The sequence below is a fragment of the Fomitiporia mediterranea genome (assembly GCF_000271605.1).
Source record: "Fomitiporia mediterranea MF3/22 unplaced genomic scaffold FOMMEscaffold_2, whole genome shotgun sequence".
Lineage (NCBI taxonomy): Eukaryota > Fungi > Basidiomycota > Agaricomycetes > Hymenochaetales > Hymenochaetaceae > Fomitiporia > Fomitiporia mediterranea.
In genome coordinates, this window is record NW_006760387.1 from 3,600,359 (window position 1) to 3,611,572 (window position 11,214).

An 11,214-nucleotide genomic window follows, 5' to 3' on the forward strand; every position below is an offset into this window, starting at 1 on the left:
CAACGAGATTTTCCTACGTGTCGTGCGGATAGCACAGAAGGATGTGGCGAGTGAGGAATCTATGCTGGTGCCACTGCGCCTTTCGCACGTTTGTCGTACATGGCGTCACGCAGTTGTATCGTGTGCATCTCTTTGGGCGTACATCAATGTCCTTGTGGATGTTTACCGCAGCACGGAACAAGATGAAAGGCTCGTAAAAGCTGTCGACACTTGTATCGAGATGTCCAAGGCAGCTCCGCTTAGCCTGTCAGTCACTTGCAATACCATCCACGTTCCAAAGCCGAAACTAGAAGTCGCGAGGTATATTCTTAACAGATTACTTGGTCAACAGCACCGCTGGAGGGTGGCTAATTTCGCCTTCAAAGAGATGGATCCTAGTAGATTGCCAGAAATTGAACTCATTAACGTGCCAATGTTGGAGTCACTCCGCATCTCTTGGAGGACGCTAGGGGCGTCTAATATGGCACAACCACAAGTACGTATTGATGCTTCGCGTTCTTTAAGTCTCAGGTCTTTGCACGTCAAAGGCATCCGTTTGGAAATCAGTGGAGGAAAACTTTATGGTGTAAAGGAATTGACCTTCCACGGTGTTGAGACGGAAGTCCGGCTGGTGGAGCATCTGGAAATCGTCAAAAAGGCACCGTTATTGGAATTCATGGAGGTCGAGTTCGTCTCGAGCAAATTAGCTGGACCAGATGATTTCCAATTACCCGTGATAACACTACATAACCTGCATACACTTGTGGTCAACGGCTCTAATGTTTCTATGTCCATCATACGCAACCTGATCCTCCCGTCTCTGAGACGATTGATTTGTGGCCCTTTCGGACCTGCTAACTACCAAAACATCAAAGGCCTTGTAGATATGGGCGAACGGAACCAGCCACCTTTGGAATACTTGGAGGTCTGTAATACCTCCGTGACTGAGTGGACTGAAGACAAGGTCGTCGCCCTTCTTCGACTCCTACCCGAGTTGAAAACTCTGCGTATGGAGAAAGTCTATGTCACATCCAATCTCTTCAACATGCTGTCTGTAAAAGACACAGCCAAGAGTCATAACGAGTTTTGGGGAGTCGTCCCAATTCTGTGCCCCAATCTCATGGAGTTCTATCTCAAAAGGAACGGGTACCTCTGCGATGGAGAGGAAAAGCAGAAGGAATGTGTTGACTCATTGTGCAACATGCTTGAGAAGCGCTGCAATGCGTTGGGAGTAGTTGGATCCATGGAATACCGGCCTGTTGGACCACTCTCCGACAGTGAGATCCCATGCTTCAATGTCCCGTTTGTTGATATCGGCTGTACGCAGATGCGCGAGGCCCTTAGGACAACAAAGCAGCTGCTCGTTCGATTCAAGAAGCCATCGACTGTAGAGCACTAGAAAAAAAGTTTGCAGCTTGCTATTTCTCTTCGCAGGTACTTTAACAAAATTACTTGGATCAAGAGGAACTTTAAACGCAGGTCTATTCACGCTGAGAATCGTGTACCTAATCTTATCCATTATTTATGATATTACTTGTATACCTCCAGACACCCGAGTAATCTCTCGATCTATTATGCTGTCACCAATACTACAGCTGCTTATGCCGGCCCAGTCCTTTGTATCTAATAGTAAAGAACAAATATATCTGAATCATGATCCATTGCAACACATCTAGGTGACGAGATAATTCCTCAGTGCTTTCGACTCCCTAGCGATGTTTCGATACGTTACTAAGCGAGTACAACATCATGTCTTCGTATCTAAACGCCTGGTGACCATGCAAGCCTCAGAAGCACCTTCTCCAAGCACACAAGCAGTGGACTATCAAGCCAATGTTCAATCAACACGCCACCGGAATGTATTTGATGGCAAAACCTTATGGTACCAGGCTACCAGCCGTGTTGACCAGAAGGAGGTTAGAACACTGTCTACCACCATGCCTGCGGTAGTAAGGGCCTCACTGTCGACACATAGTCAGAACCGTATGTTTGTTCAGACAGTCTCATCATCTGCGCAAGGAAACACTTTGGTAAGCTGTGGTCTCCATGTTGCTAGCGTTTTCATTCAAATTGTTGGCCTGATGGATCGCAGCATAGAGTATTTGAAAGTTCATTAAGACAAGTGCAACAGTACAACTTATTACAAGGATATAGCACACCGCACAAACAACCTATGTATAAAACAGTCAGCATATAGTCAACGCGCTTCTTTGCGAAAGCTAATTAGTTCCCAAATCGTAAGACGACGGTCCTGTGAGCCAACTGCAAGCCATCGACTCCGACTTTCTCGTTCTTCTTCAGTCAACTCGTCATCCTCCTCTGACGTTTCTGAGGATTGCTGAGGATTCGAATGCGCAAAAGCGACTGCCTGACAACTCTTTGTGTGAAAGGACAGGGTTCCGAGTGACTTGAAGGATTTCGTTGAGAATAAACGGATTCTGAACACTAGTGGTAAACAAAAATATATGGAGAAGAGGACGCCGGCTCCTTACTTTCCGTCCCATCCGCCGATTACACAGACGCGTCCGTCGGAACGTAGTGCAATGGCACCGTTTCCTGGTTGTTTAACTCTATGTTTTGTAAAACGGTTTTCGTCTCCATCCTTAATATTGCGGTCACTTCAGTCATGAAGGAAAAAGCAGAAAGAAAGGACACGTACATCTAATGCATATCGAACAATAATTGGGTCGGCTGACACAGTCAGAGCGAACGAAGCATCTGATGAAACGGTCATTGCCATAACTGCAAAATGTGAGTATATGCGCGGTCATATATACTAGAGCACCTACCAGACTCGGCATGTTGTCTTGTTCTCCACATGCATTCCCAGCCTCGACCTTCAATGGTTTTCTCGTGTTCATCTGAAATGCATCGTCGCAGAGCAACCTCCCCAATCTCGTATGCCGACAACAAATGAAGCTGGGTTGATTTCATGAAGAGGTGCAGTGACATTAGAATACCTAAGAATTAGTATCAATACATTTAATTCTGTCAAGGATGTCTCTTGAAAATACTCGCCTGTTTTTGCATTTCCACGACCATCGGAATCAATCTGCCAACTTTTCATGCCAATTTCAGGAGCCTCTACTTTCCCAATAGCAGCATGCAGTCTTGAGCAAGAAGGCAGCTCCCAGACATCTGCCTTTCGTTCAGTCAGGTCGTCCAGGTGTTGTCGACGGTGAAAAGCCTACCAAAGAGGATTCAATGAGATTCGGGATTGCAATGAGAGCACGCTCAGTTGTAGATGCCGCTGAAGACTCCGCTCCAGACAAGGAGGCACAGAGCAAAGAGAAACGACAAAAGTTCAGGGCATTGACATCCAGAGAATATTGCAGTTCAGGAGTCGGAAGATCTGGGCTTGATGCCGTGCTGCCGACTAGAGGAGGAGCAAGGACGCGTATCCAGACGTGCAGCTTGTTGTCCCGACCGTGTCTGCGAACTGGTAAGTGTACTGAATGGAATTCCATAAATGCGACGACATACGTGACGATGCTCGATGCCCACTCCTGTACGCTGAGGATGCCCTCTGCGTGCGCCTTCCATGTAGCAATGGGTCGCAACGTGCGCGTCGAGGTGACGAACACGCTGCCCGAGGTGTCGCCGGAGTATAGCCGCTCGTTGTCCTCAGAGAAGGACACGACGGTGACGTCTACCGCGTGGATGCGGAGGATGTGTGACGGCGAGGGCGCGTGCATCGTCGCGGTTGACGTTCAGGGCAACTGTCACTGTCCACAGTCCGAGTGCCAATAATTATTTGCTAAGCTGGAAATGGCAGGCGGCAGTCTGCTCTCACCGTCATGTCTGCCAGCATACATTAGCAATGGACACTATGAGAAACATACTCTTTACAGGCAACGACGATGAAGAGCACCTCAGAATATTCGCCGCTCGCCGTCAGCGACGAGACTGAAGAGTCGGTGTTCAGCGTATCGTTGGACGATGACCGTAAGTACACCCGACTCTTATTAGATTAGAATATTCTAACAATCAGACAAACTAGAATGCAACGCTCAATCTTCCATTGAAGGCGCTACTTTGGGACGACTACTTGGCCTCACAGTCGTGCTATCGCTAGTCTGCTCTATAGTCTCATTAGTCTTTCTGTGCTTGAATGCCCGTACACAATGGGACTTGCACCATCTCCTCGGTGGAATTGTCATGCATTCTGGCACGCCCAATGAGAGACCCGACCCTGGACTTCTGGAGAGACCAAGCGTATATAATGGTCTCGACAAGCTCCCGCCAGACCTACAGCATTCAGCGCTTCGGGGCACTCTGGATGTCTTTCCACCCTTCTTTCAGCCAGTGGACCACGTCCACCGACACTACGTCTTCCCGTCAGATGGCCATGCTCGTTTCACATTCAATGGACGTGTTTCACCGGGAGACCATCGTATCCTCCTGACGGATCATGTATGTCTATCTTTCAAAGTTGTCCTGTATAGATGGCTGAAAGATTTTCAGATTACAATGGTCGCTCAGTTCCGAGTCCGCGACTATGGTATGGAACGTTGCCGCATCGTCTCATAATACCAAGCTGGGAGCTCTTGCAATCTCATAACCAGACGCTACATCTCGCGGGTGACACATCACGCATTGAGGTCTGGAATCTGACGTCGATTGGAAAGGATCTAGATGAACGTACCCTTTCCTGGGAGACAAAGCCACCTCGAAAGGAGCTTATTACAACTCTTTCCATCTACGAGAACTCAACTCATCGGTCTGACGAGTTCTGGTGTGGCGCATCGGGACGTCTACAGACACTTGAACTCCTCTGTTCTGGTGTAGGCTGTTACATAGAACTCTGGCAGGATTATTATTTTCAACCACGATTTGGTCAGCACAGTGATGGAATGCGCGTATTCTACAGTACTAATTGTCTTCTTAGGTTTCTTTGTTCAGCAATTTCCGTCTATATGATCTTCGTTGCATCGACGTCTTGGAATACCAGTTGATCCGCATAAGATATTAGCGCATGTCGACTGTCTGTCAATCCTGCCAGTTCTATCACGCCGCAGAATGTTATCTACCTCATGTCTGTCTCCGCTGTCAAGTTGCGATCGTGCTATTCTTCACCGTCTTTATTCCGACCGCCTGGCATAATTATCGTTGATCGTGTCGTATACCACCTACCAATCGTGGCATGTTTGCGTAACGCCCACTCCCGTCAAATCGTTGCCTCCCCCGTGTATACCAGCTTCAAAATGTCGTATCGGCGTCGCATAGGATCACCTGGCGAATAAATTTCATGCAATGCTGCAGATTGTGGTTCGTCCGGATCATCCATTGCACGTCGCATCTTCACGATGCAATGCGGTCTGTGGAACATCGACACGCGGGAAATGCGAATCCGAGGCAGACGAATCCGAAGCCATTTGGATAGACCCGATTCCACACGTCTTGGGCATCAGAACCATGTATAGGAAATCTGGCAGTGTTGGTGGCAAAGACATAGTCTATGGTCTGTCCGAGGCGCACTGAAGTCGCCGACTCTCCTTAGTATGATAATAAGGTTGGACAAGGAGAGAACGAGCAGTGCGGCGACGGTTGGAATTAGAGCGCAGTTCATCGGCCGTAACGAACAGTATTTGCAGATTTCGAATCTCGGTGTAAGCCAGATTTGTGGTAGTAGTTATTATATTACTTAAATCAGCATTACAGCCCACGTATCTTTCCCAATCAGCACTCAAACTTTTCCTAGGCAGTCACCCGTGCTTTTAGTATCCAGACTCTCATGAGTCATTATCCAAGCGGCATGAGCTAAAATGGCTTGCTAGTAGCGTAAAGTTGAAAAATAATATTCATTCTTTGCAATACAGAATGTGTATGGACAAGTAGAGTCTTTGAGAAATTTCCATAGAAAACATTGGAAACATGTTGGCCTAATGGAAACTATTTGATTCGTCACAAGTGGATGCTCTCTGGGGGACCAAGATAACTTGGACGGACACCACCGGTGTCTACAAAACAAGCCAGCATCAATAAATTGTACTTGGCTAACAGTTTGTTAGATGTACCAATAACTATCTTCTGCACAATGACAGCCGGCTCAACCATCCAAAGCTAACAAGAGGATCAGCCTTTCGACTTCATAGCCGTGCTCACGTACTGACCTTGAGTGTATGCGCACCAGGTGGGGCAGACCAGCTCGTAACAACGTTTACAATGGCATTCGCCACAAAGCCATCGTCACCGTCCCATTGCGGAGGGAGTTGACCCGGAGGTGCGGAAGGAATGAATGCCACCGTTTGTGGAGACTGGCTATCCATTTGTACAGCAACCTTGATAGGCCTATCTGGACCCATGAAGTTCAGCGTGGGTGAAACGAGGACAGTTGCAGAGACATTTCCTGTTCCATTGATGGTATTGAAGTTATAGAAATCATATTCACTGTTGCGAACACAATGAGCTTCTTCCTGTGGACGTCTCTTTTCCATACTCACATGCTTGGACCTGAGCCAGCGGTGAAGTTCCCGAAGTTGTTCCCTGTCCTTGGCCAAGGTGTGACTCCGGAGAGCGTCTTTCCGTATCCAGGCAGTTCAGTCCAAGTTATATTTGATACGGTAGTGTTCCGAGACGCATGAGCTGCCTCGATGGAGACTCCTCCATCTCCTTCCACGAAACCTAACATTGAAATGGTTCGAGCTTCAAGGTATTCGTTAGAAAAGGAATATGCTATACTTTTAAATCCTTGCGGAGCAACGGTACGATTCGCAACGAAGAAGACAGGTACACTCATCGGCATTTGTCCGTTAGCACTAGCGTTGAAATTAATCTGAGCTGCCTGCGACCCATCTACTTGACTCCAGTCAACGGTAGCCTCGACACGCACTTCCGGATTTGACGGTGAAACGGAGCCCTCGGCCGGTGTAAGTGTCAGCCAAGAAACATTTGATGTCGCAGTAAACGTGAAGGGTGAGGGACCACCGGCACCGACATCGATATAACGCGAATTCAATGGAACATATGGATCCAAAGAGATAACTGCCGTGGGACACGTATCACTCATACTGCATGACAACAGATTTGGGCCAGGCCTACAGATCAAAATTTCATATTAAAGGGATGTAAAGAGCGTTTCGAGAATAGCGCATCCATACCATGCTTGCCCAGTACCCTCTGGAGAAACCCTCATTGGGCCAGGTATTGACTGCTTTTGTTTTCGCATACGCGCAATAGGAGGCATTCTGAAATAGAATGATGTTAGCGTTCTGAGCCGCAAATATCGCGGAACGAACATATCGGCCATTGGCTGTCTTCGATAAAAATACTCGGTATGAGTCTGATCCATCATACTAGGGCGATACGTAAGTGTATAGCTTAATGCGCATACCAGATCTATACTCACTGGTCCCATTTGCCGTCTAGGAGATGGTGATATTTCAACTCGATCGAGTAATCTTGCTCGAAAAGTTCTTCGACCTCATCCGCAAGATTGTTCGTGCTTAGTCGGGCTTGCGATGCATGCAAGTTATTCAGACCTTGAGCGATCCACATCTTCGAGAGGGTGGAGCCTGCAAGGATAGGATGCTGTACCATCTCAAAGAATGCAGGTCGAAACTCTGAGGTCAGGCTGTTGTAAATTCCAGTCGACACATTGAGAAGGGCGCTCCATCCCGTGATGACATTCTCCGCTCTGTAAGATAAGAACACACGAAAGAAGAGAAACAATGAGTCACCCACTCTCTGTAATCCGTCAGGCTGAAAGTCGTGCCGTTGAGTAGCTCAGGTTTCCGTCGATTATTCCACCTGGTAAGGTTTGTCATAATCGTTACGATGTCTTCCGCAACGGACGGCGACACATCAAATTCGCGCTGAGCCCACGATGACACAAACTTGTCGAGATTATTGAAGGACCATCGCGAAGAGTTCCAACCATAGCTGAAAAAGAACTCGATATTGAGCTCGTAAGGTTTGAGGTCTCCGACATTGACTACCCAAATGCGAGTAGCCTGGCGCTCGACGGCTTGGGAGAGCTGGTCGAATGTCTGAACAGAAGGAGGTTAAACCATAGAATCGGAAGTTATGCCATCTAACCTTAGCCATTTGCGTGCTCTAATACTGCGTTAGCTCTCCGTCAAGACAAGTGTAAAGATATGCGTACCGTAATCCACTTGTAGTCTCTCGGATCGCCAACCTATTCTATTTATGACTCCTTGCTGTATAAGTAGTCGAATATTGAACGCACATAGTCATACTACAAAATACACGTCAGGCAGCTATAAATGTTGCATATAGTCAAGAAACACACATGATAGTAGACACCTGCACCGCCCGTTCGATTGAACTCATCAGGAATCGGGAGGCGGACCATGTTCCCCCAGCTAGAACATGCGTTAAATGGAATCAGGAGCCGTATCAAAACAGCAGAGCATTACTTGTCATCACTCCAAAGCAAAGAGATATCATCCGGCACGCGCATACCGTCATCATAGTAACCAATGACCTCCTTGTCTAAAATATAAGAGTGGGTAAGAGGCAGTAGCGTCTTCCTCATTCAAAATAACTCACAAAGTGCCCACACTTGCGGTATATTCGTAACATCTGTCTCATTAAAGACAGTCATCAGAATCTGACGCTGATCAGAAATGATCTTTTCCAATAAGTCAATATTCGTTGTTTCGGACAGTGGCACTGTTCGATCGTCAATACACTGTCGTAACATGGACAATGAGGAACGTACGGTCACCATCGCCTCGCATTCCCACGGTAAAGATGTTCTCATATGGCTTAGCTCGCTCCGTGCCATTAACCCAGAAATTATAGATGAATTCCGAATTCGTGGAATAGTTCCATGGTCCGACCCCAAACAGTGTCCACTCTTCAGGGATTGAACGCATCATAGGCTCTTCGTGACTAATTGATGGCAAAGCAGTCAGTAAACAATGCATCCTACCCGAGTCCAAAACATGCCTTGTGCCCATGACGATCCCGTACCAGTCTGCTAGTGGTTGGTTTTGCGGGTCATCAACGCCGAAGGCACTGGAGGGAAACGAGTTAGCCAACGTTTATGATCAGAATAGCGGATATACCTGCTCCAGATAGCTAGAAATGGTTTTTATCAACACTTAGTCGTGGACGGGGTTCGTGAGGCACATACCCGGCCACAAGAAGTTTCCCTTTAGGCGCAGAATGAGCTCAAACCTGATGCGAAATCAGTACGCCTGAGCTTATTGAAGTATCTACACTTACACTTTTGTATAGAAGAAATGATTGAAAGGGGAGTTGGTCAGTGGTGCTCCTGTGCCATTAGTGAACTTCTCCATGGCCCAGTTCTGCAGGGCAGGCTGTTCGTCATTGAAAAATATTGCCCTATACTTCACAGTCGGTGATCCATGTGAACAACCTGAGGATAAAAAGAAGATTTCAGAGTTTCTAGTCGTCGGGACATCTGCCCACCTTCAATGACGAATACAAGTCAGCTCGTGCTAGCGTAAATCTACAATTGCCTTGCGTACCAATACCACGGTGAGACACCAATTTGTTCTGAGAGATCGTACATCGCATAGATTGTACCACGCTTATCAGCTCCAATTATCACGTACGCTTTTCCAACACCAGGGAGTGGGTTATCAACCACTCTTGTCATGAAGGACTCCCACTGGCCAGAAACAGATGTCACGTCAAGCTGTGTGTGATTTACGATAGCATTAATCAGGGATGACTTTCCAAGAGTGCCAACGATTATCGGAGGTAGTGATGCTTTCACGTCCGACGTGACATTTAATAGGCGAGGTGTCTTTCCAGCCACTTTCTCGATGTCAGAAGCAAAGTCGAAAGCAGTCCGCTGAACACCAGGCCATTCATCCTCGGAAAGATAGATTGGCGCAACAGATCCGCCGCTGACCACTGAGAACGAGGTCGGGTCGGACTCGAAGGAAACACAATTCTCTTGGCCGATAGCATAGACTCTAGTCAGACAGATCGCGCAGTACAGGAGAGCTCCGACCACCCCAACGATAAGAGAAACCATGGTGGGCGATACTTGAGGAGATCCACTTCACGGTACCGATCGTAATAAATAGAAAACTAATTTTCTTTGCTTCGTCCGACCATCTGCGCCTCGGAGAGAAGCGTTCTGAATTACATTTGCCGCCAGTAAACAAGAAACTCTGAGAAGCTAGATAAGTCATAACACTGCATCTAGTGGACATTCAGCGCTCTGTACGTAGTCACCAGGTCCACGGTCCGGTTATACTTGCATTCGGAAGCGTTATGGAGCTATAGAAAGAATGCCGAAATTTTTGAACCGCCCCGCCCTGATAGTCGTCGAAGGCCACAGAAACGCGCGGCGTATGTCTTGTGATAGCTACTGTCGTGGCGCCCCATGTGGTCAATTTAAGACTATTTCACCCATTTCTATTCACCACAACCCTTATACAATACAAAAAGTTATAATTATAAATTACAACATCTTGTCTACAATATACTGGTTTTATTTTTGTAAAAAAGTAAAAATTAAATATTTTATTGATTTTATAAAATGACAAGTCAAAAAGTGTGGTTTGACGCGTCTGACCTACATGTGGACACCCCGTGGGAAAGGAATTTGCCCACTGTATCTAAGTACATATTCTCAGTACACAAACTCAATTTTGACTCTATCTAGAATAATTTGAATTGGAAACAGAAGTAATTACATTCTATCTGTTTTTTTAAGTTTATTGACTAATGAAATTACAGGAACAGGCTTAATATAATGATTGGAAACTATTTAATTATATACTACTATCTCTCTCTTACACTCTCCTCTATCTCTCACTCTCACTCACTCTATACTTCTAGTGTATACTAGTTCCAGTATAGAGTATATTACTTCCTCTTCTGAGAGTTGAGCTACTGTGTTTGTTTGGAAATCTCTCCTCTTATAAAGTAATACATATTCTACTATTTTATATAAATACTAATTAATTTCTTCCTCCTTTATTTCAAGCTTATATTCTTTCTCCTTTAGTTATCAAAGCTATACTACTCTAATACACTTGATGCTGTTTATTCTGAAGGACTTACACATTTAAAAAAATTAATAACATTATTCTTACTACTAATACTTGTAATAACTATAATTTTTACAGTTGTAGAAACAATAACCTAGTACAATTTACATTTTTAATTTTAAGCTATGATATTTGGTACATATATACTTCCAACTTATATAAATATAAATAATAACTTTATTTTATAGATTATCAAAGTAGAATTGTAGTATAAAAAATTATGAAGTTTGAGATTAGT

The 11,214-nt window shown here is 45.8% G+C and overlaps 4 protein-coding genes across 4 annotated transcripts in view; 2 read left to right on the forward strand and 2 right to left on the reverse strand.

The window, feature by feature from the left end:
* The window catches only part of FOMMEDRAFT_26103 (uncharacterized protein), a gene marked incomplete at both ends in the record, with an annotated part of 2,463 nt that extends 857 nt beyond the window's left edge, over positions 1–1,606 (forward strand). Inside the window, 2 exons of the mRNA XM_007263164.1 lie at positions 114–1,173; positions 1,528–1,606. Coding sequence (XP_007263226.1) covers positions 114–1,173; positions 1,528–1,606 — 1,139 coding nt within the window. The remainder of the gene's footprint in view (positions 1–113; positions 1,174–1,527) is intronic.
* Positions 1,607–2,165: 559 nt separating this feature from the next.
* Positions 2,166–3,743, reverse strand: FOMMEDRAFT_118025 (WD40 repeat-like protein). Its single transcript, XM_007263165.1, has 7 exons — positions 3,463–3,743; positions 3,171–3,411; positions 3,016–3,121; positions 2,769–2,939; positions 2,639–2,721; positions 2,472–2,581; positions 2,166–2,417 (listed from the first exon to the last, which is right to left on the reverse strand). Exons 1-7 carry the CDS (start codon positions 3,672–3,674, stop codon positions 2,177–2,179), a joined length of 1,164 nt encoding a protein of 387 aa, XP_007263227.1. The 5' UTR covers positions 3,675–3,743; the 3' UTR covers positions 2,166–2,176.
* A 24-nt stretch (positions 3,744–3,767) lies between these two features.
* Positions 3,768–5,656, forward strand: FOMMEDRAFT_17424 (uncharacterized protein). The gene is made up of 4 exons (XM_007263166.1): positions 3,768–3,924; positions 3,980–4,392; positions 4,444–4,815; positions 4,868–5,656. Exons 1-3 carry the CDS (start codon positions 3,840–3,842, stop codon positions 4,507–4,509), a joined length of 564 nt encoding a protein of 187 aa, XP_007263228.1. The 5' UTR covers positions 3,768–3,839; the 3' UTR covers positions 4,510–4,815; positions 4,868–5,656.
* Positions 5,657–5,795: 139 nt separating this feature from the next.
* FOMMEDRAFT_102997 (uncharacterized protein) lies at positions 5,796–9,952 on the reverse strand (the record flags this gene model as incomplete). Its single annotated transcript, XM_007263167.1, has 19 exons — positions 5,796–5,939; positions 5,997–6,042; positions 6,093–6,369; positions 6,423–6,603; positions 6,661–7,016; positions 7,080–7,166; positions 7,218–7,274; positions 7,328–7,615; positions 7,663–7,967; positions 8,084–8,116; positions 8,168–8,176; positions 8,231–8,303; positions 8,358–8,433; positions 8,491–8,613; positions 8,663–8,961; positions 9,012–9,024; positions 9,080–9,123; positions 9,172–9,378; positions 9,438–9,952. The coding sequence occupies 19 exons, from the start codon at positions 9,950–9,952 to the stop codon at positions 5,884–5,886; spliced, it is 3,045 nt and encodes a 1,014-aa protein (XP_007263229.1). The 3' UTR covers positions 5,796–5,883.
* Positions 9,953–11,214: the final 1,262 nt, after the last annotated feature.

Coding starts and splice junctions, on each gene's coding strand:
- FOMMEDRAFT_17424 (XM_007263166.1), top strand. CDS start 3,840: ATGAAGAGCACCTCAGAATATTCGCCGCTCGCCGTCAGCGACGAGACT. Junction 3,925..3,979: donor CGTATCGTTGGACGATGACC/GTAAGTACACCC, acceptor CAGACAAACTAG/AATGCAACGCTCAATCTTCC. Junction 4,393..4,443: donor GTATCCTCCTGACGGATCAT/GTATGTCTATCT, acceptor AAAGATTTTCAG/ATTACAATGGTCGCTCAGTT.
- FOMMEDRAFT_118025 (XM_007263165.1), bottom strand. CDS start 3,674: ATGCACGCGCCCTCGCCGTCACACATCCTCCGCATCCACGCGGTAGAC. Junction 3,122..3,170: donor ATCTCATTGAATCCTCTTTG/GTAGGCTTTTCA, acceptor ACTGAACGAAAG/GCAGATGTCTGGGAGCTGCC. Junction 2,418..2,471: donor ATCGGCGGATGGGACGGAAA/GTAAGGAGCCGG, acceptor ACTAGTGTTCAG/AATCCGTTTATTCTCAACGA.